The sequence below is a fragment of the Magallana gigas genome, chromosome 7, assembly GCF_963853765.1.
Source record: "Magallana gigas chromosome 7, xbMagGiga1.1, whole genome shotgun sequence".
NCBI lineage: Eukaryota > Metazoa > Mollusca > Bivalvia > Ostreida > Ostreidae > Magallana > Magallana gigas.
The window spans coordinates 44,388,554-44,413,335 of record NC_088859.1 but is presented as its reverse complement, the minus strand read 5'-3'; the positions used below and the strand labels follow the sequence as shown (position 1 = coordinate 44,413,335).

The 24,782-nt window shown below is 35.9% G+C and overlaps 2 protein-coding genes and 1 long non-coding RNA gene across 4 annotated transcripts; 2 read left to right on the top strand and 1 right to left on the bottom strand.

Annotated features, from left to right (window-relative positions):
* Positions 1 to 4,327: 4,327 nt before the first annotated feature.
* LOC105327594 (uncharacterized) lies at positions 4,328 to 6,919 on the top strand. The gene is made up of 5 exons (XM_011428167.4): positions 4,328 to 4,477; positions 4,599 to 4,722; positions 4,930 to 5,116; positions 5,223 to 5,308; positions 5,479 to 6,919. Exons 1-5 carry the CDS (start codon positions 4,328 to 4,330, stop codon positions 6,876 to 6,878), a joined length of 1,947 nt encoding a protein of 648 aa, XP_011426469.1. The 3' UTR covers positions 6,879 to 6,919.
* LOC136270185 (uncharacterized) lies at positions 4,619 to 15,749 on the bottom strand. Its single transcript, XR_010707919.1, has 3 exons — positions 15,647 to 15,749; positions 4,894 to 5,098; positions 4,619 to 4,756 (listed from the first exon to the last, which is right to left on the bottom strand). It is a non-coding gene; the product is annotated as an uncharacterized lncRNA (long non-coding RNA).
* On the top strand, positions 14,594 to 23,432 carry LOC105327593 (cell death abnormality protein 1). Of its 2 annotated transcripts, XM_011428166.4 has the most exons (5): positions 14,594 to 15,166; positions 17,486 to 19,355; positions 19,454 to 21,895; positions 22,419 to 22,585; positions 22,886 to 23,432. In XM_011428166.4, exons 1-5 carry the CDS (start codon positions 15,106 to 15,108, stop codon positions 22,906 to 22,908), a joined length of 4,563 nt encoding a protein of 1,520 aa, XP_011426468.3. In that variant the 5' UTR covers positions 14,594 to 15,105; the 3' UTR covers positions 22,909 to 23,432. The 2 variants fall into 2 exon arrangements, with proteins under 2 accessions (XP_011426468.3, XP_019922530.3); XM_020066971.3 differs by lacking the exon at positions 19,454 to 21,895 and having other exon boundaries at positions 14,596 to 15,166.
* Positions 23,433 to 24,782: the final 1,350 nt, after the last annotated feature.

Here is a 24,782-nt window from a genome sequence, read left to right as displayed (position 1 = left end):
TTCCTATCTTTTTAAAAATAAAAAAATTATATTTTTCATTCTCAAATAGAGACATAAATGTTGTTGCAATGATTTATTTAGTTAGTTTTTGTTACATATCTGTTACCTAAACAAATCATTTTTTGTTATACCGTGTTTTTGTTACGTAAAAAAATGAAAAGCGGGGTATACTCTGTCCCATGATATTATCGATTCACAAGTTCCCTAATTTTTCGATATTTATGAATACTTTAGTATTTTAAAGTACTTGTAAGCGATGTCCATTCAAAAGAATATAAAATATCCCCGATTTGTTCTTAAAACGCCCTAAATTTTATCAGGTTTCAAATACACAGCTTATATATATCAAAAGCCGTCATGCGCATGTGGTTTCATATAAATATCAAGAAAAGTAACTACTAATATCCCATCATGATTTGCACGGATTCTACCCTGGGGACGAACAGTGTCTAGTCCCTTAACATCCAACGCCTACAGACTTCACACGTGGGGATGTTTCGAGTTACTGCCACTCGCATTGTAATTTGCTATCAAAGATAACACCAGTGAATTACAGTTACAGTTATAAGTACGTCTGTGTAGTTACTAGTAACTTCAGTAAAAATTGTTGTAATGAAGAAGGACTGAGAATTTTACCCCCGAGGTATATGTATAATAACAAAAGGTTCGGCGAAACCTGGCACAGGTAAGAACTTGAGCGGCAGGGTAGAGGAAATGACTGGAAACACAAAAAGGACCTGGATACAGGTACGTAGCATCAGGGCAGGGGGTGGACGGGGGGGGGGGGGGGTGCCCCCCCCCCCATTTTTGGGAGTATGTAAAAAATTGAAATGAAAATAAGGAAACGAAGAGGAAAATTGAAGTTATAGATATACTTCGCCAGCCCCCCCCCCCCCCCCGTAAGTGTACCAACAGTCAAAGACTCTAGTCGCATTGTACATGACCATGTTATAGAAAGAAAAACTGCGAGGAGGCACATGAAAGGAAAAATCTAAGTGTACAGAATTCTTGGAAGAGTGCAAAGGCAGAGAATGGTGCGATTGGGTATGGTAGTTGCTCACAAGATTAGAACTTTCAGAAAAGAACATGCAAGATAGAGACAAGAAGACTGTGAGAGGCAGCAATAAGGTCATTTAGGTCATGATGTTGAATATGGCACCATCGCAATGCTCTGTCGAGTAGTGGATTGGCCACCACTGCTGACCCACCAACCAGAGAATGTCATGGTCATCCGGGGAAGATAGAAGACCATCTGATGACGATGCTGATGATCGGAATAGACAGGCGAGCTCAAGAGGCGGACCATGCTATAATTACATTGTATCTATTATGTACCTAAAAGGAGTATGACATATACATGTATATAGCAAAAGGGGCGTAACATATATGATTTGGTTTAAATAAATCGCAACAGATGGTATGGCTAGCTCTTGCAATATTATTCATACACATTGACATCTAAAGGTGCCCCATATCACTATTGATATCCTGATACATATACTCATATTATCGAGCCTTGTACACCATACATACGAATAGAGATCTTTATTTTCTCATTCAAGAGTGTATAGCTGACCTATTCGGTGTATCTTATGAAAGCCGTTTACCTGTAATTCTAAACATCCGGCAGAACCGATTTGCAAAAGATCACATGGTAATTAACTAATTTTATAGATGTGTATTGCATGTTCGCTGGAAATAGAAGTATCTCAATCGTACAGTATCTTTAAAGAAATATAGCTTCCGTTGCCATGTTTATGTTGTTTTAAATATTTTGTGCAAAGTGTACGTAGCATCGTCTTTGAAATGTCGAAACATTCGCACCAATCGTTTAAAATTTCACATCAAACGCACGCTACTTACATCCTTAAAGTCCGATAAAATTCTTTAAACACTCTCCAAACTGAACTTTTATTCTGCAGCCACATCAACTTCTGACCAGACCCGCCATTGTGATAGCTAATGTTTAACTCAATTTCATTGGTTAATATTCCTGATGGTCCAATCAGAATCAGTCTTTCTCGAAGATGTCAAAATGGCTGGCCCTGTCAGAAGTCGATGTGGTTGCAGAATAAAAGTTCAGTATGGAGAGTATTTAAGGAATTTTATCGGAGTTTTTGTATGTAAGTAGCGTGCGTTTGATGTAAGATTTTAAAAGATTAGTGCGATTGTTTCTCGACTTGTTGCAATACTGCTGTTGTCATAGGCAAAATCCCATCGTGATCCCTGGACCGGTAAATGTCCGAGGAAAAATAAATTGGCGACTTCGAGAGAATAATGACGCTATTTTAAGACCCACCAACTAGAAATTCGGCATGAGTGTATCTCAGACATTACTTTTCTGAAAAATACACGCATATTGCGAGATTTAAAAAAAATCAATGATTTATAATTATTAGGCTTTTGAAGCGAGCTGGTTGTTTTTTATCTGGGTCAGAGTTCGACCCCTTTCTTTATTTAAGGTTACATTGAAATTCATGTTAAAACGGGCTTGGCCCCTATGGTAATAACGCGGGGTATTTGCGCATGTTATGACAAAAATTTCCTTATAAAGACAATAACATAACAATGGTTCTAACAACAGAAGTTATCTTTCCTGGGTTAACTCTGTTCGTCTCCATAAAGAAACCTAACATGTTATGTAATGAGTTAAGTCTATTTAACCGTCAGGTCTACCTTAAATTTTTAAAAATGGTTTATTTAGTTAACTTTTGTTAAGTAAAGAAAAATTCCATATAAGTTCGCTATGAAATTTGAATGATTTTCACAGGCGCCTGACGTTAAAAAAAATTCCTTTTAACAATAATATCTATTGTCCTACACGGGATTTTAATATCTTAACGTCAGGCACCTGTGAAGTTTGTCTATATCTTAATGCAGAGTTCTTTTTATTTAGTTTGAAATATTGTATGTTTCGGTCCTTACTTTTTAAATTGATTTTATTGTTCAATAAGCTGGATTAATCCAAAATAAAAAGTTTTCTCTCTCTCTTTCTTTAACAAAATAATTAATTTGTATGATTATCGATGGTATATTGATAAAAATAAATAATTTCTAATCAGACATCTTTTAGCTATTTGGTCCGATATTTGTTTTGGCTCTTACAGATCTAAAAATTTCAATACAAACCAAATATTTTATAAACTTTAACCCATTAGAACCATTTTAACAAGGCTTTGGACTTTCAGTAGGACGCATCTTCTCAAGTCATGGGTTTCTGATCCGCTCCGCTCAACACAAACTTAGAGCGGGGCGGATCAGAAGCCCCTGACTTGGGAAGATGAGAAGGACGTAGCTATCTATTTCTTTCGTCAAAACAAGTTTAAAATGACGCTGGTTTCAAGCGAAATATACACCGATTGTGTAGTCTTGGCTCAAAAGCCGGACAAATCTTGTTGATTTCAAAGAGCCATGGCTGAGTGGCCTACAATGATATAGACAGGCCTACTTCATATTGCTGTTTGACACAACTACCAAAGTCCAAGCTCCTGTTAAAATGGTTCTAACACGAGAAGAATCGGTAGTTTTTTTAAAAGATAGAAATATGAAATATTCGAAGTTAATAAAAAAAATAATTTCTGTATAGTTGCACAAAAATAATTGCGTCATAAGCTTGAGAAGGGAAACGTTTGGTTTCGTTCTTACATAGGTTTATAGAGCCCGCATTTATGCATCGATTGTAAAGACAACAAAGAAAGATTAGTTAATAGAACCATTTTAACAAGAGCTTGGACTTTAGGTAGTTTATAGGTAGATCGGGAAAACTACCGTTATATTTATCATTATACACATATAAAACAAAACCCTCGTTTTACGGCGTAACTAAAGTTATAAAATCGGACCAAAACGATGCGTTCTGTCGTAGTTTCGTCAATTTTGTTATGATTGTATATTTTACCAGTCAAAAAGAATGCACTTGTTTGTTGACACATTGTCATTCTATAAAAAAAATTGGCAAACTACATGAAGTATACAACAAGCAGTGAGATTTATGATTCGTGTATATTAATAGAAAAATTGTATAACAAACAACAAATTTTGATACATGTACTTTATACAGATATACCTTCGATTGACAAAGGTAACGTGCGATAAGCATTGCAATTTATGATACGTGTATAAATACATTATTTTTTTATAACAGACAAATATTCTATACAGTAAAATTGACAAAGCTATTGCACAATCATTGTGTATAATTAGCTGAATTTCATAACAAACAAATACCCTATAGATATGTTTATTGTAGTAAGATAGAACAAATTATTGATATGTTTAATTATCTATTTACATGTAAACAAAATGTCATTGAAAATTCTGTTGGCCAATGAGGACTTGGAATTCAAAGACTTCCATTGGCTTCTTAATTTTCACCTTTAAGCTAACAAGAGTATATAAGTCCACAAATCAGCTTCAGCCATGCCATTACTTTCAATCCAGGATGAATCAAAGTGAATCCATTACAACTTATGTTAAGGTGAACAAATTACCCTTCTCTACTTTTGGCTTGTCCTCTCGCACAAAATCTTGAACTGAATTCTTGATCTAAGAAGTGTATCATCTGTGCTAATTTTTTTCATTTTCTTCTGATTATCTAGGGCGATTCAGGAGAATGGCGCTACTTCTTTGGAGGCTTTATGCTCATGAGCTTTGTTTTCTCGGAAATGGGAAATCTATTCCTCATCATCGGGATATGCTCCAAAAAGCTCAACAGTGCAACGGGTAAGTTTTATTTTCATTCGAACAATCCCATTCTCTTAAAAGAAATGAATAGCACAAATAAATGTAGTGGATGGCAATATTCATTCTTTTTAATTCTGTTGATAAAAATTTATTTCACTGAATAGATCAATTCATTTTTTTAAATTAAAAAATATCATTAGTTTTACTCACGTTAAATTGAATTAAGAATTTCGTTGCTTTTTTTAGCGAAAGTGATAAAGGCCCTGACCCTGACAGATGCCGCATTGGGTGTGTTACTTGTCCTGCCCTCATGTATCGTTATGCTGAGCAATGAGTGGATATTCGGGGACGGGGGGTGCATTCTTCAGGGACTTCTCTCCAACACTTTGCTCTCCTCACACTGTTTTCTCATGCTCTGTTTGGCCATAGAGAGGTAAGAATTCAATTGGTTTTTTCTTATTTAAATTATATATGTCATGGAATGTAAAATGGGAACTGATAAAAGTATACTTAAATACTGGAGTTTTTTTTCTTTGTAGATTTTATATGTTAGTTACGAAACATCCGTCCAAAGCGTTGACAAGTTTTTGTAACGGCGGGATTGTCGGCATATTCCTTCTTTCTGGTAAATGTCAATTGTATTGATCTTTCTTAATTATTTGCAAATTTATTCTTTGCAAGAAATTATACTCGAAATAAGCAAAGAAATTGTGCTTTTAAAACTAGTTCTTGATAGGTGATACGTAATAAAAACAGTTTCAAAATTCCTAAAAATTCAACATCTTCTCTTTGAAGGTCTTCTTTCCGGATTTCCTCTGTTGCAAAGCCAGAGCTACCAGTACATGCCGGGGATTTATCACTGCGTCCTATCCGCCGAAACTTTCCCACTCTTCTCAAATCTCTTGACATACGTCATCCCACTGATGGCCGTAACGTTCTTCTCTATTCTGACTCTGATGAAGACAACGTCATGTCGTGGAGGTAACCGGATCTCTGTCAACCCGACGCTTGAGGAATCCGAAACGGTCAACCGGCTCCGGATGGACAGGATCGGGATGGCGCGGGCTTCGTTATTTCCAACGGCCACGGTCTTCCGTGAAATCGACGAAGCCATTATGCTTCCGAGAGTAGAAATACGAGCTACCATTGCTCTGTCTTACTTAAATTCGCCATTGTCTGTCTTGTATATCATTGCTTTTTGTTTGAAGACTCTGGCTTTCTTCTGGGTGGATAATCAGAGTCGAATTGCCGGAATAAGTCTTTTGTTTTACACTATAGCAGGTTTTATTCAACCTTTTATTCTTTTTGGAGTAAGTGGTGCTTTAAGAAAGTCGTTCATTAATTTCATCAGAAGAAGAAATGCCGAAACAACGCCGACGCATGTTTTCCGACTTATACGAAGATCGCCGCGACCTAGAGAGGAGAATGAGCTTTGTCGTGACATCCCGACTTTCCTGCGACAGTCATCTGCACTAACAATTCACGGACAAATATCCTCTCAGGTTAACCTTAGTAGTGATAATTGTTTAGAGGAAACTCGGATGTCGAGCTCGTCCTCTCTTGGAAGTGAAAGGTCGAAATCCTCCAAGAAAGAAAACACTATTCTAAAACACAATGTAAGCAAACGGCCTGGAATCGACATGGACCGTCGGTACTCCCTACAAAGTACCAATGCAGACAGTGTAGATTCTATGCTTGTCAATGTGGGTGCTTCCGTGGAATCGAACAGTAGGTGGTCAGTTTCTACAGCAAGCGTCATGACTCTAAACATTCCGGAATTACAAATGCCATGCTCTCGACCAAGATCTAGAATTGCACGTGTCATGTCTGAAACAACCCACGAATCATCCAGAGGGAACGTTTCTCCTACGAATAGTATATCAAGTGAACGTCTGCTAAAACCTTCTTTGTCTGCCGGTGTGACGCTTTCCCCAAAAAAGTTGTCTCTTGGGAGGGACAGGACCCAGTATCGTAGTTTTTTGTACGACGACGCCCGGTTGCCTCTGCCGCCAGTTGAAGACGTCAGTTCTTGCGAGTGTTCTCCGCGAGAGAGCAAGGAGATCCGCCAGTCCACCGTTCTTAAGGAAGTAAAACCATTCCTACCCCTCTCTCCTCGGATCTCCAAGCAGCGATCGAGAAGTTTTGTGATACGCATGGACAGCCAAACAGATTCGGTTTTTGGTGAAATTGACTAGTGTGTCTTGTACATGTATATCGACAATTACTTGTATTTGAATCTATATTCTTGGTAATTAATAAATGTTTAAATAAAGTTCCGTTCTTCTGTTGTATTAATTTCAGTTTAATAAAGGTATATACAAAGAAAATCCAAATGAAAACTTTCAATTTTAATATGTCTCATCAAATGCAATAAAACGTTTTTAAATAATTCTTTTGAATATACTAAAAAGCCATTGTAACGTGCTTGTTTGCAGCAATCCAATAGCATCATGATTTTAATAAACACCTTTGCCATAAATACACTTCAAACTTCGGTCTTCTTGTTGAACAGCATTGTGATAAATATATACTACATGTTCAAACACTCGTCCAATCATACCGACAATCTGTGGGTGTTAATTTTCAGTATAATATAGGATGGAAATAGTCTAGGATGAATTCCATTTCATACTTATCTGTCCATTTTATAAAAGTCTACGGGTATTGTATTTAAAAAAATATTACTGGTCTCGTCCTTCAATGTTTAAGTTAGTTCAACTCCTTGCCATTCATAATCGCAAACAATTGTGCCATCTCGCAATGTTTCTGCGTGAGGCAGGTAAAAAACGGGATGTCGGATAACTAGTACATCCAACTGATGTATTATTACTATCACTATTATTATTAATATTACTATTATTATCATTATTATCATTATTATAATCATTTGATTTATTGATTTATAGGGTCTCTCCTCCTATGAATGTACATGTATGAATAATATTTTTTTTAGAATATTGTTTAACGTCAATAGCGAACTGTTTGATTTTGATTGGATAGAGTGTAGCATTATATATTTATAATTATGTACATATGTTTCAACAGCTTATAATTCATTTGAATTTAGCCAATAAACAATACAATACAATACAATACAGTCTGCCACACGGTGTATGATGAAGCGATAATAAGGTTGGCCTCGATTTAGTAAAGATCGACAACCCCTATGTACAGCAACCCTAAAGTGGGTAACTTACATGTAAGTAGAATGTATTATCCGAATATAGTATTATTAGAATACATGTGCGATTGCTTAATTTAAAAACAAACATTACATTTAGGTAACTTATTTTAATATCAAATTCCAAACCTGACTTCGACATAACTGCACAGGGACCAAGCCCGTTTTAACATTAATTTCAATGTAACCATAAATAAAGAAAGGGGTCGAACTCTGACCCAGATAAAAAAAAACTACCAGCTCGCTTCAAAAGCCTTATAAATCAATTAATTTTTAAAACACTCGCAATATGCATGTATTTTTCATAAAAGTAATGTCTGAGATACACTCATGCCGAAATTCAAGTTGATGGGTCTTAAAATAGCGGAGATATACGTCATTATTCTCTCGAATTCGCCAGTTAATTTTTACTCGGACATTTACCGGCCCTGGGAGAGTCGAGGCTACTCCCGCCGCCTACCCGCGCTTACTCTAACACTTACACGAGGGGGAAGCCTGCGATGCCCGCGATGCCCTGCGACGTCCACTGCTGCTAGAACGGCCAGCTTTGCCTACCTTAAGAGAGTCGAGGCTACTCCCGCCGTTTACCCGCAAAGTTACGCCTTTTAGTGAAACGGACCTTAGTCCAAATATTTGACTTAACGACAGGCGTAAGGTTACGCCGGGCGTACGCCTTTTAGTGAAACGGGCCCCAGGGCTCACGATGGGATTTTGCCTATGACAACAGCAGTATTGCAACATGTCGAGAAACATTCGCACCAATCTTTCAAAATCTAACATCAAACGTATGCTACTTACATACAAAATCTCCGATAAAATTCCTTAAATACTCTCCATACTGAACTTTTATTCTGCAACCACATTGACTTCTGTCAGGGCCAGCCATTTTGACGTCTTCGAGAAAGACTAATTCTGATTGGACCATCAGGAATATTAACCAATTAAACTGAGTTTAACATTAGCTATCACAATGGCCGGTCTGGTCAGAAGTTGATGTGGCTGCAGAATAAAAGTTCAGTTTGGAGAGTATTTAAGGAATTTTATCGGAATTTAAAGGTGTAATTATAAGAAGCATACGTTTGATGTGAGATTTTGAAAGATTAGTGCGAATGTTTCTCGACATGTTGCAATACTGCTGTTGTCATAGGCAAAATCCCACCGTGAGACTAGGGGCCCGTTTCTCAAAAAGGCCTACGTCCAGGCGTAAGCTTGGTCCGAACTAAATCAGGGACTAAACCTCAAAACCAGACCAAGTTGCGTTTCACAAAAAGGCGGAAACTTAGTCGGGTCTAAATTTGGGTTTAAATCTACGCCTGTTAATGGGTAGGTGTAAGTCCTTAGTCTGTGCACAAAAATGGCGAGTGTTTTGTTTCTATGGCAAAATATACATAGAATTTTATTTTTTGCTTTGTTTTATGTGTTATTAAAGAAAACATTCACATTTATTTAAATATTTGTACATGTACATATAACTTTAAAAAATACCTATTGTTCGATAACTGTTTCTATTTCTAAATAAATTAAGATTAAATCAATTTGATAAAAAATGGGCTCACCTTAATAAACGTATGTAATATACATTACTACTCGTAATGAAATTTACCTAAAGTGTGAAGAATCAAAGATGGGTATACCCCGATAAATGATATACACACAATATTTAAAAAGATGCTTTATTTCTAAATTAAACATGTATTCCCCAACAAGATAGATGTATATAAGTACGAATAGATTATTGATTTTTTTAATCAATACTCAGTAAGCATGAACTAGAATTTAATGTTTCCAATCAAATTTGAACATGTGAAACGAAACTGATTTCAAAATTATGAATAGGAGCAACTCAAAACGTTAACATTTGTAATTTGTCCTTGTGTGTGTTTGTTTGTTCTTTCCCTATACATGTATTACTGAAAACTTTACAACACGTATGCATTCTCATTTTTATTTTTTTACTCCTAGTATCTTTACAAGACCGTATGAAAGCTACATGTATTATGGCATGTTTATGAACTCGCATTTAGATATAATCAATTTTTGTTTGTTAAAATATTACTTAAAAATATGTTTTAGAAGCGTGCAGAGTGTGCATCAATTTTAGATCTGTTGACAAGCGTTTGTCAAGGTTATGGAATATTATAAAATTTCACATGCACACCTTGAATTTTTGGAAATGAAATTCATTAATCTTATTAATTCTAGGATGAAGTGATCAATTGCGTTCATATTTAACATCGATCGTAATTCTTTTAAAATAGGTATGGGGCACATGTACTATCAATGATTTTCGTGCATATTCATATGCATTGTTTATTTGTACTCATTTAATCAAATTGATCTTTAATTACTTGAATTCATGATAGTTTTGTTTCATCATATTTAAGATGTACGTATATCAAGGGATTTTTTTATTTCGAAGTTGTCGACTTGCAATACAAAAGCGTTGTTTTAGCAGTTTTACAACAGTGTGCATTATTTACAAATTTAACTAGCTTGCATTTTTCATACTTATTATATAAACAATTGTATACACCCCCACCCCAATAACCCAAAGCAGATAGGGAATAAAGTAAAACTCACATGCACTTGTTAAAACCGCAAAGATGCAAAATGTCTTATCCGAAAGGGGATAGGGGATTTTTTTAGATGCCTTTTCCATTAAACTTGTAAAAACCTTTTATTTATAAAACTTTCTTTAAATAGGAAGGGTGTTCTTAGATAACTGCTTTTAAATTTTTATTTTAATCAAGATACTGAATACGGGGTTATTTTGGTCCCGTGTAATTTCCGTCCTTCTACACTTGCAAACAGTTTCACTCTGACGTGACCTCGTCCAGTCACAGCTGTTAAGTTACTTAATATTAGATATTGAAAATCAACATAAATTCGCCCGCTGACAACGAGGATAAAATGATTGAAAATTAAACAGGGCGAATTATTCCCTGTTTATGGTGTATATTACTTTCAACCCCCCCCCCCCACCGAAAAAACCCAAAACAAAACAATCGATCGATTAAACCAAAAAACAGGAAAGGGAGTTGGGGAGACCCCGGCGTCAAATGTTGATAACTCCTGTATTGTTAATTGTTGACTATTAATATCTTTCAAAACTATTATCATTTGAATCGCAGAAAATCAAGAATCGTTTCCATGTCATTGTCTACATTCTTTCAATATTGGAACAGATGATGGACAAGGTTCATGTAATATTATTTATACAGTAGATATTTTCGATTTCAGTTGGTTGCTGTTATACTCATGGCCATATTATTTTCTATAAATAATATAGTGAATTGATAAAAAAGAATCAAGCCTTATCCCAGCATCTGAAAATGTCTAAAGATCTACAGTGTCTATGAAGCATACTTCTCATTCTGCAGACGTATTGGGGCATATCCACTGTACCTTGTCCCTGTATTTCATAAATATTTGAAGTTTACACGAACATTGAAGTTAATTTCTATGTATTGTTTTGTTCAATTAATATGTAAGATTGTGCCTCAATATCATCTACAATGCATTTAATTGTCACATATTTGGTTTCTGAAACATCTTATATATGCCGCTTTCATATCAACTGTTTTTCTCTAAAATGTCATTATGTTAAGAAGTGTAAAATCATTTGTTCTACTTTTATTAACATAAAATGTCATGAACAGCTTGAACTATGCACATTCAGTGGTAAAGTATAACATGCGTACTGTCGGGTACTACATGTACTATGAATTGGAAAATTGATCCACCACATATAATCATAGCCTCAAAGCAAAACAAAATACGATATGCGCATGCTTAGTACTCAGCGGAGATGTCTAAGTTTTTCGACATTTAAATCCTAAATTACGCCTCTTTCAGAAACGCAACTTAGACCCGACTAAATATTGGCGTAACTTTGTTAGTCGGACTAACTTAGGCCCAAATTTACGCCTTTTTGAGAAACGGGCCCCTGGAACGGTAAATGTCCGAGTAAAAATAAAATGGCGAATTCGAGAGAATAATGACGTATATCTCAAGTTTACTTTAAATTTCAAGTTCACTGTTTATTCCTTATTTTCAATTCATTTTTTATTTTTTTTTACATGGTCCCATAAAAGTAAGGGGGGAGGCAACTCCGTGTTCATTCAATTTTTTGTTTGTAAATTTACGAAAAACCTTTGCTGCACAAACGAGTGGGGGGGGGGGGGGGGGGAGAGAGAGACCCCCCCCCCCCCCGGTTGCTACGTGCCTGATAATGGTTAATTAGTTGACCATCGAGCCTCCATAATTCAACGGTTTTATAAATATCCCGGAAGTAAGACGACTCCATAAGTACGAGCTAGAAAATACTGTTCTTAACAATGAATTTGTCTAAAGTTCGAACAGAGACTACTGAGTATAAATAAGAAGCTCATAAAGTATTCAACAACACAACTAAAAATACTGTCTAATTTTTGTTAGGATTTTGACTGAAGATGAACTGTATCTAAGATATTCAAATACCCGGTAGACTGTATCTGATCAGAAGGAAAATATTATGCAGAAAATTTGCAACACTTTTGTTTAGATGAATGAAGATTGGGGGGGGGGGGGGAGGGAGGGGGATAAAATAGCGAAAGTGTCCATTTGGTTAAGTCGTAAAATTCAATTTAAAAAAATAAATAAAATCTATTTAAAGGGACTTGGACACGATTTGACTGAAAATTTTCAAATCTTGTTTTTCCATTTTCAATGTTTATACTGATAAATATAGAAGTTTATAATACTATGTCAAAATTTGAAACTCGAATATCAAGTTATAAGCAAGATACAGAGTTCATAATTCTTTGTTTTGTAAACAAAGCTCGAATATAGTCATTTTTACATATGTGTTGTATTGGTATAAGATTCAATCAAATGTATCTTTCTTTTGTTGATAATAGTATTTATGAAGATATTGAATTAATTTAAATTGTTTTTTACATGTCATTTTGTCTAAGAAATGGTAAAATTCTACATTACATATTTTGTAAACAACTATAAGACTCGAGCTTTGTTTACATAACTATCAATTCTTACCTCTTTATCTCGCTTGTAACTTGACTTTAACATTTAATATTTTGGTCAATCATTTAAAATGTTCCAGTAAACCATTTTATACATAAAAAATAAAAATAAAATTTTTGATCTCAAATCGTGTCCAAGTCCCTTTAATAATGTTAAAATACGAATTGCAAAAGAGCACAATTTCTAACTACTCGTATACTTGTACTCAGTTTAGAATATTTTGAGAAACGATGAGAAAAAAAAAATATTTTCCTTGATCTATTCATTCCATTGTCTAGTGTTCTAACCACTGAGCCATTTCAGTTACAACTGCGTCACGAATTTATGGACTTGTGTTATTTTTCTAAAACGCCAATTCTTGGGATATAAAATGATATTTTTGATGTAAAGTGGGTCATCTTTCCAAGTTGTTGTTGTTTAAAATCGTTTTGCTCTCTATTAGGCATTATTAAGACAAGGACAAAAATATGAAGCACAGACCCATTGTACAAAAAAGGCATTAAAGTTTTGAAAAATGACACTATTTGGAGGTTTTGAAACGCATACACCAGTTTAAATCAACATATTCCAAGTATTGAACATACATGATCGATATATATGTGTATTTATGGATAAGAAACCGATGATTTGTTAAATAAAAATTGTATTGAATGATTTAAAAAAAATCAAATGTTGATAATTGATTTTTCAGTATGTTATCCAGGCAATTCACACGCCTTATCCAACCATCATCTTGCTATGTCATTGTGTATATAAAAGATATTAAAAATGCCTTTGTGAATTTTACTTGCAATGGCTACACATGCATGAAGTTCCAAACGCGAACGATTTTATAATAAAACTGACAGGATTCTTATCTTAGTTTGCAGTACATGTAATTGAAACAATTCTTAGATCGAAACAAATATAATATACAACTAAGCTTACGTTATTTCAATACTGAATTTTTAATTTTCGCGACAATTTTAACCTACATGTACATGTTAGATACTTTTTTCTATGCAATGTAAGCTCAAGTCGTCAGAGTTTTAGTTTCATAGTTTATTCAGTAAACTGTGTTGTTATTACATAATACTTCTTTATATTTTTCTCTATTGACTAAGCAATGAAATACAGATTCTGCTCAAACCTGATATCCAGAATTAATTAGAATATCAAGGCAAATTTTGAACAGGACTTTATACATGTAGAAGGGAAAAGGGAATCGTTTACATTTATATCTCCCAAATCAAAAGGTTGTTATTATAGTATATGTACATGTATGTATACAAGTTCAGTTTATTCGCTCAAACCAAATAATTTGGTACAAGAGGAACATATATATAATACATACAAATACAAATCGTCAGAGGTACAGACAAAGGGGTACATTTTCATACAGGGAAAAAATATAAGTAAAGAAGAACAGACTATAGAATCACTACTTATGTTAGATTTTAGTATAAAGGATACACAGTATACACACACAACATTACAAGGAATTTTTAATTATAATAAATGAGCTTATACTTTATTCATCTGGTTGGGGCAAGTTACTTCTTCCCACAGTGTTGGTTCTTTTTCCTGTGTAAGTGGGTTGAAGTACCATTAAAAATACAGTCTAAAGGTCAATATACGGGCATGACGACGAATTCCCTAGTGGGTAAAAAACATCAAAGTAATGACTTACTTAAGAGAGAGAGAGAGAGAGAGGGGGGGGGGGGGTCTCGAAGATTCACAGAAGGCATATGTCTGCCGAATCGATAATCCGATTACACAATCGATCGATGTCAGACAGGAAGCGAACCAGTCAAAGGTTACAGAAATCTTACGGTGCTTTTGTTTAATACCTAGACGAGTTGATTCAAGGTGCAGTCATTTTCCCGGTGTGTAGATTTGACAATTTTATGAATGAATTTCGGAAGTGCGTGGTTGAGTTCGGGGCCTGCAGGTGTGTGTGGGTTGTTGGTGTGTAGATAGAAAACAACGTGTGTTGATATTGGCTTGAGTGTTCAAAATCGATGACACACAGTTTTATAAAAACATGTGCTTGTAAATAAGGATCATCGCTGGCCTCGTACCAACTCGCTTTGTGGAACGGAAACGATATGCAATGTTGAACAGGAAAAGAATACTTTTTAATTCCAAAATTATCTGTACGATACCATAACTAGAAGTGAGTGATTCATAAATGGCTGGATTCTGGGAAGCAAAAGTCGTTAGTGTTGTGACCACAATCAATGGCTATAGACACACACGTGGTGGTCGTACTCGTTTTGCTGACAGTTATCAGATGCTCCGGTATGTACAATATCACGTTATCAGATTTAATCGATAATAGTTCCTTTTTCTTCTCATTGTCATTATTGCCATTGTTTATTTTAGCCGGACTGTTTATCTGTCGATTTTTTTTCTGAACAAAGGCTTCGAAGATCGATGATATTTTTTTTTGGGGGGGGGGGGTGTCCGTTGGGGTATCCACACAGACAGCTTTCATTACAAATGCTGATAACAATGCACACTATACGCCTATCCCATGCCCTGCAGATGGAAACTCATTATAACGCACAAATAAACATGCAGACAAACAATCGCAACAACTATAGAAAACCGAGCTCGTTCAGACCTATGCGGCTGTCACCTAAGAACAAAAGCTTCATTTAAAGAATTAAACGACCCATGTACGTTTAAGTTACGGGAAAAATTTAAAGGAGACTAGACAGAATGAGAGCAGGGCATTAAACATCATTATCTTAAATACTCCATGTAAATTCTATTTACCTTAAGATCGTCCCTTTCAAAATAAAACTTGTCTTTCAGGTATAATTGAACGACAGCTAGGCTCATTATGCGATAGAAAATTTAAGGAAGAGCTGCGTAATTTTAATTTGATGTGGGTAATGAAAAAAGGAGGAAATTCTTTTCATGAATTTCGAAATTTAGTTTAAAAAAATGAAATGATAAGAAAGTTTGACGTCGATGGTCCGTTGGTCTGCATTGGAAATCAGCTTGGTAGATAAGAAATATATATATTACTAGGTGCGCCAACAAGAAATATAAGACATGTACGCCTAAGGAGTTATTATCGTCATAAACACTGAATCATGAAGGATCGAAGCCAGTGTGCATAATATATCTACCCTTAAATATACGACACCTATTAGATACAGGTCTAGTGACAGTGCTATATGGCCAAAGAAAAAATATAGACCTACAAAGGTTATTATTCTAACACAAAAGATCGACAAAGAATTTACCTCTGTTGGATTTCATGAAACAGTTTCCTACAAAAACAGTTTCATCTATGTGAAATTTTTAACAGAAACTATTTATCAACAAAAGTTAATATATAGAACAGGTGCACAGCGCTTGAGTTGATCAAATTCGAAACAACCCGCTGTGGCTCATTGTTTCTGTGTGACTTGAACAGCATCACATTTCAGGCATTTTTCATTTTTCAATTACATCACCTCTTATGACATTATATTTCAAAAACACAACGCTGAAGTGTTTTTTAAATATAAAAGGATTGAGTCATAATTTTTAATGATTTTATGGATAATAAAAAATCATTTGACATTCTGGCGCCTCATAGACAGGACATAATATACATTAGAGGGCCCACCCATTCCGTAATATAGAGTTTGATCTCTAATCTATGTAGATGGCCGAGTGGTTAGTGCTGCGGCCGCTCACAGTTACGAGTACGGGTTCCAGAGGTCGTGAGTTCAAGCTCCGGCATTAGTGGAACCCCAATATAGAGAATTTCCTTTATATATATATATATATATATATATATATATATATATATATATATATATATATATATATATATATATATATATATATATATATATATATATATATATATATATATATATAATACAACATCTTTTTTATCTATAAAAAAAACAACAACATATAAGTCACCAACCAACCCTCAGTCTAAATCAACCCCCTTCCCAACAAACTCACAAACCAGGAAGCGATGTTGTGGATACTGGCATCCTGTTTAACTTTTTAAAGATATGTTAAACGGAATAAACAAACAAAAAGGCAATTTTTCCTGTTGATAACGCATCATATAAGCTAAATTTGATCCAACAGAAATGATTAAAAATACAGATAAAGATAGAAAGAAAGAACGATAGATAGTTTGACAAGCTGATGGACAGGCTGACAACCAAGCAAAGGAGAAGGACAAAGTCCCCTCTGGTTTCACTGGTGGGGTAATTAAAAATAAAACTATATGGCTACATGTGATTAAATAGAAATGGATGTAGTACCGGCTTGTTACACTTCGATGACTGGATTCCTGTTGATGTGTTACACGCCAGTACTAGATTTCATTTCATTTGATGTAAAAGAAATACTTTAAAAAATGAAATACTTTTAAAGTATTTCTTACAAATATGTAAACAGAGAACAACAAATACGTGGGGTGCAATAAAACTCTAATCTTAATACTGTGTGATCCAAAATAGTATAAATTTGCTCTGTTAAAAAAAATAACCCTTGATTTGAGCAATATAGAGAAAAATAAAACTTTTGAATCAATGCTTCATTTATATTTTTAAAAAAATGAAGGAATGTGACTTAAATTCAAACTTTAATTTTCAGAATCAGCATGTTCAGACCTTTGCAAGAACTGTGACGCGTCCACGGACGTTTGTATCTCGTGTTACGGTGGTTGGTACGGGGACCAGTGCAATGTGCAATGCAGTGGTGACTGTCTCTTCTACAGTCTGAACGGAGACTCCGCCAACCACTGCGATAGACAGACCGGAAGATGCACCGAATGCGATCCGGGAAAATATGGAGAGACGTGCAACTTGGATTGTGGGCGTGGCTGTATTTACGGTGAAAAAGACGGCAGGAATGGTAAACATTGTGACAGAGTAACAGGCGTCTGTTCGTTAGGATGTGACGCCGCTAAAGGATATTACAGCGATACGTGTGATAAGAAATGTAGCATCGGATGTGAAGAAGATTTTATAAAAGGTGTGAGACCCTGTGATCCAGATAACGGGGTCTGCTCTCTTGGATGTGAACCGGGATGGATTGGGAGAAATTGCGACGAAGGATGCGGAATAAACTGCGTGGAGATTTATGATGATTATTATCGCAAAAATATTAGACATTGTAATAATGTAACAGGCGCGTGTACTAAGGGATGCAATTCGGGATGGTATGGAAGTAATTGCTATTGTGATAACGAAGATTATCATTGCGATGAAACCGGGTGTAGTGATATAACAAAAAATTGTAAGAATTGTTTGAAAGGGTTTTATGGCGAGAAGTGTCTCACACAATGCCCATCTAGCTGTAGGGACGCAGCCTGCGACAGATTCACGGGGAAGTGCGTGCAGTGTAACGACGGTTGGTATGGAGATGAATGCTCATGTAAAGGTCACTGTCTGACCTCGGGTAGTGACGACGGATGTGACGTCAATGGCGTATGTACCACCTGTCAACAAGGCTTCTATGGTTCACTTTGCAATTGGAACTGTTCTACAAACTGTGTTGGTGGACAGTGTATTAGAGGTAGTGGAGCTTGCAGTAGTTGCAAACCTGGTTATTATGGACAACAGTGTGAGAAGAAATGTGGAGTAGGATGCAGTGACGCGGGCTGCGATGTAGATGATGGATCATGCCATAGCTGTGTACCTGGTTATTTTGGCTCCACCTGCAATGAACGCTGTTCTATAAATTGTCGGGTTCAGAACTGTTCGAAAGATACGGGACATTGTTTTTCGTGTAATGACGGTTGGACGGGAGATCGTTGTCAATGCAAAGGTCACTGCTTGGTAAATAATGGCTGTCAGGCTAATGGAATTTGTGATGCCTGTGTCGTGGGTATATACGGGGCGGATTGTAACCAAGACTGTCCAAGTAAATGTCTAAATGGCTGTAACAGAATTACCGGGGTCTGTCTTGGATGTCAGGCAGGATGGTATGGAGATCGTTGTTATTGTACTGGTGTATGTCTATCGAATGGCTGCGATAAAACCACAGGCCGGTGTGTTGAATGTGAAAATGGCTACTGGGAGGAAAAGTGCACCGAAAAATGTCCCGAGAACTGTGATGATTCAGGATGCAATCGATACGACAGTACTTGTAAAAAATGCAAACCTGGTCAGTTCGTAGAGAGAAGTCAGTGTTTATGCAGTGGCCACTGTAATGATCAAGGATGTGATTTGAAATCTGGACTGTGTACCCATTGCGATCGAGGATGGCATGGGTCGAACTGTACGAAAGCTTGCCCGAGCAACTGTTTAGATAGCGAATGTAACCGACAAACGGGAGCCTGCGTCAGCTGTAAGGATGGGTTTTATGGTACTTCATGTGGGAATTCTTGTCCACGGAATTGTAAAGATAACAAATGCAACATCAAAACGGGGGAATGTTTAGAATGCGAAGGAGAACGTTCTGGAAAGAACTGCACTTGTACGGGATTCTGCTACGAGGATAAATGTACTGCAGACGGAAGGTTGGTATTCATATTCTTGAAGTATGTGAAAACAATTTCTTTTATAGTGGTAGCGCAACCTACATTTAAATTTTGTCACTATTGTTTATTTGTTTCAGATGTGATAATTGTAAAATTGGATATCATGGAGAGGGTTGTTCATTCAAATGCCCAACAAGCTGCCCTAGTTCGTGCGACAGAACACAGGGAATTTGTGAATCTTGCCCGACGGGTTTCTATGGATTATTTTGCAATGAACGATGTTCAAATTATTGCAGTAATAACACATGTGATAAAAACACTGGAAGATGCTCGAGTTGTACTGAAGGAAGATACGGAGAAAAGTGCTTATGTATCGGCCAATGTGGGAAAACAGAATGTAATTTTAATACTGGTATTTGTCACGAATGTGCTGAGGGTTATCATGGAGATATTTGCATTATTGCATGCCCAGTAAATTGTAATTATTTGGGATGCGACCGTAACTCAGGTGAATGTTTTCAGTGCAGAGATGGGTGGTTTGGCTCGCAATGCACATGTACAGGTGAATGTGACAGTTCAGGGTGTGATAAAGACGGAAGATGTTCCAAATGTGAGGCTGGTTTATACGATGAAAAGTGTAATAAAAAATGTCCCCAAAACTGTGCAGATGTTTCCTGTAGCAGGCAAACTGGATTCTGTACAAAATGTAAGCCAGGCTGGTCTGGACCAATGTGCGATTGCATTGGTCATTGTGGTAATGACACTTGCAACTCTGAAAAAATCTGTTCAACTTGCAAAAACGGATGGTATGGAAGAGATTGCAGGTCTTCTTGCCCAGAAAATTGTAATTCCACAGGATGTCAGAGGGACACGGGCCTTTGTTTAGATTGTAAAACTGGCTACTATGGCAGTAGATGCTCGTGCACCGGGTTATGTGGTTCTGGTGGTTGCGATGAAAACGGTCGATGTTTGGAATGTAAGGATGGCTTGTATGGAGATATGTGTCAACAGACATGTCCTAAAAACTGTGGAGAATCTGCTTGTACTCGGGATGGTCATTGTCGGTCCTGTGAATCTGGCTGGAATGGACAGAATTGTGAATGCTATGGACACTGCAATAACAATATCTGCAATGAATTGGGCGTATGCGGTAGTTGTGTGGACGGTTGGTATGGGTCCTCTTGCAATAAGACATGTCCAGAACATTGTGGAAACGGCTGCGAGCGAAACACTGGAAAGTGCTTTCAGTGCGAAATAAACTGGTTTGGTGAGACTTGTTCTTGCACTGGATATTGCGGGCAATCTGGATGTAGCTATAATGGGACGTGTTTAGAGTGTGCATCTGGATATCATGGAAGTAACTGCTTGCTCACATGTCCAATTAATTGTGATGATTCTGGGTGTAATCGAGCAACTGGGTTCTGTAAAAGCTGTCCAAGCGGAAAATATGGTAATAAATGTAACTGCACTGGAAAATGTGATTCGGGAGGTTGCAACCTCAATGGAACTTGTTATGCTTGTGATGCTGGCTATACTGGTTCAAAATGCTTGGAAAAATGTCCTGATGAATGTAAAGAAAGCTTTTGTTTTAGAAACAAATCCTGCTTCTCTTGCATAGAAAACAGGTTCGGAAGTCAGTGTCACTGCTTGGGTCATTGTCAAGATGATAAATGCAATACAAACGGTTTATGTGATAACTGTAAGATTGGTTGGTATGGAGATATATGCAAAACCGAGTGTCCTGAACATTGTTCAAATGGATGTTATCGCAAAAATGGTACTTGTCTTGATTGTGTTTTATCGTGGTATGGAAATGAATGTGATTTTGAGTGTCCGAAAAATTGTGAAAATGGATGCGATAGAAAAAATGGTAAATGTGTATCTTGTAAGTCAAACTGGTTGGGTGAAAGATGTCTTTGCCGTGGCCATTGCACTGATGAACTTTGTCTAGATAATGGCATTTGTCAGAATTGTTCAATTGGATATTATGGCAAAATGTGTTTAGATACTTGTCCGAAAAATTGCGATGTGAACACTTGCAAAAGAGAAAGTGGAAACTGTTTGGTTTGCAAGAAGGATTGGTTTGGTGATTCCTGTACTTGTAAAGGACCATGTGGAGAGGACGGGTGCAATGATGCTGGTATATGTAAGACTTGTGTTCATGGTCGGTATGGAGAACTGTGTATACAGACATGTGCGCCATCCTGTGCTCAGTGTGATAGGGAGAGTGGTGAATGTAAAGTTTGTGTTCCAGGAAAATTTGGCGCGCTCTGTAGCAAAACGTGTCAGCCAAACTGCAAAGATTCTACATGTGATAAAACAACAGGTCTTTGTGTGGAGTGTGCCCCTGGAAAGTTTGACGAGATGTGTGATAAAAACTGTAGCCTGAACTGTCACGATGCTTTTTCATGTAGCAGGGACGGGCACTGCCATAACGGGTGTAAGCTGGGATACCAGCCCCCTGTCTGTGCAGAGCCTCTCCGTCAGATAGGAATGCAGATGATGGTCATCGTTACTGTGTTAGTCATCGGTTTCCTCTTTATGGTGGTCATCGTTGTCATTTGCATTTGCTATGTTCGGTAAGCCATTTCTATTGCTGTCTTTACTGTTTTGGATGTATTGTGTATGTTGCCTCATCCCTATTTTTTTATTTTACGTCATATTCATCTCTTTTCTGGAATCAACTAAAAAAGTCAGCAAAAATTTATTATTTTTTTTACAAGGCAAGTAAATTAAAAAAAATATAATATTTTATCAAGGAACTTAGACAGCATAACTTTAGTCCCTCTTATGTTGATTGTGGTTTGCAGTTTTCCGCATTCAGGGAAACAGAGAGTTCTGTGGGAAATAATTTTGATATAATTCTTCCCATAAGTAATTGGAACTAACAGGAAAACATTTACAAACTTTATGATATATTGTTACATTTTTAATTTTCTATGTTTTTACAGTATTATATCAGCAAAGCTCCATCTATATACTCAATCTGTTGGGGAAAATAGTCCTTATCGCATTATTTTTCAAGAGTGCTGAGGGGCGTTTCAAAATACACAAAACTCAACATATTTCAATGAAACAGGAATAAATATTTTATTTTTGCAGACGAAAAAAGAAGACGAACAAGGATTTGATTGTAAAGATATCAAAGACCAATGCGCCGCTCTCGGCCAATCCCCTCCTTGGGAACAAAGCGTCGGTGATCCGGAAGCCGGGTAACGCCATGTTCTCTAATGGTGTATACAATGCGTCGCAACCCCTTAACGTTACAGGTCTGTATATTTCAGAGGATTTTTATGGAACATATTTATATATTTTTTAAATCAGTACACACATTTTATAAATAATATACATGTATCATTACAAGATTCATATTGGACGAGTTTGTTGTCTGCTAGAAAAAGAAACCCCAACGAATAAACATTTAACATAGCAATTGGCGACAGATAAATGTATTTATTGACTGTTTCTAATGAGAGTTTTTCAAGACTTGTTGTTTATATTAAGCATTTAACAATGAGCGCAGATTTTGGTGTGGTCAATTATCGTGTTTATCGAATTTTTACTTTTAGATCGTTATGTATTAGAGGACTGACATCCCCCTCCCGAAGAAATCCATGCAGTAGCTGACCAATGGCTTCAGTGAATGACAATACTCAAGTGTTCATCAAGCGTAGTCAAATCAACTTATTTATTATACAGTTTGTTAAGTTACGATGTCCATGTGTTCACAATGAGTGCCATGAGTTTTTTGTTTTACTTAATTCCGTTTTATTTTTACGTGTATTTCTGTGTTTCCTTTTTTATTCCATTATTATATAATGTGGCTTTAATCTAACAAAATGTATTAACATGAAACTAAGATACAAACATGTATATTTTGCAATGTAAGAAACACTGTTTATTGCATAATGATAGTTTCTAGAACATTTCAAGGACTGGTTGCCTTTTCATAGGTATTATAATGGCGTATTCACTTTTGAAATTTAACTGAATTTGTGATTTTGTGTATAAATGTAACTGAGAGAGAGAGAGAGAGAGAGAGAGAGAGAGAGAGAGAGAGAGAGAGAGTCCATTCCTTGCCATCCTTGTTTTGATATTAAATTTCTTTTTCTGATAGTTTATCTAATATTTTATGCTATACATATAACTTATTTCTGATGAGATAAATGCAGAATTTAACAGGCACGTCAGCATATAATGAAATGGAACTTTTAAGCAAAGAAAATTGTTCAGTCAAATCTGGTATTTGCATTCGCAACTTAATGAGATATAATAACTGCACCTATTTCATGTATATAATATGTAATTTCCTACAGACAGTGGCGTAAGTTTGCCACTCATGATCTTGTCTATTAACACTCTGTAAATAGTAATTTAAACTCCTTATGAACCTTCTCCTTAAATCATATTGTGTCGATTGCATGCAATTTCGAAGCTGTTGAAATACTTGAAGAATGTTGCACACACCAGATGGTTGGAATTCGCAGCGGATCTATACTAATCCACGATATCAATTTCATATTTCAATTTGTGGGGACCAATTTTCGTCGTTTAGTAAATAGATTTGTGGCAAATTGAATAGATACACATTACATTAATTTTCGCGATGACCTTCATACAAATATGCATTAAGGGGTTTCTTTAAATATCCACAATTCCTTAACTGTCATTCGCGATCATTCTTTAGGCAAATTCAAATTTACTACTAGTGATATTCATTCTTAAACATCTTAAGAGGGGATGTTATACGCTGAGTTAGTTTTCATCTGTGCCTGTTTTAATTCATATTATACATACTAATCTTGAGCCGAACACTTCTGCTTGCATTGAAGCAGAACGGCTTTTGCATTGATACATCAGAAGAGACATTAATATACTTTCATTACAAACAGCAACTTTTAAATCACTTCTTACGATTGGTATTTTTTTTTTGTTACTCTTTGTACATAAAATTGAACAATTATTTATATATTTTGGTATGATGCTTTAATTTACGAATACTCTTTTTTTTAGTTATGATATTACTTGTTTGATTTGTGATAAACAGTTTCACTGCTTAATATGAGAAGAATTTATTAAGATTCACATCAAATTGTTGTTTTTTTTCCTTTAAAAAATGAAGGTCAGAAAGTGCTTGAATTATAAATTTGAAATAACAGTCTTTTAAAAGTACTGAGAAATGTGGTCAATGGGCCTCTTTGAATCATTGTTTAATTTCATTTACCTACTGGTATAAACAAAAGTGAATAACAATGAGAACGTCGAATTTATTTAAATTAAAGGAAAATCTAATAAGATTAGGGGTCTATTAATTTAAAGATCGACTGAAGGATTGGGTAAAATGTCAGTTGTAGAACAGATACAGATCGACTGAAGGATTGGGTAAAATGTCAGTTGTAGAACTGATATAAGTAGGAATCCGAAAAAGAAAATTTCCATCAAATCTGATACTCCTAGAGCTACTAT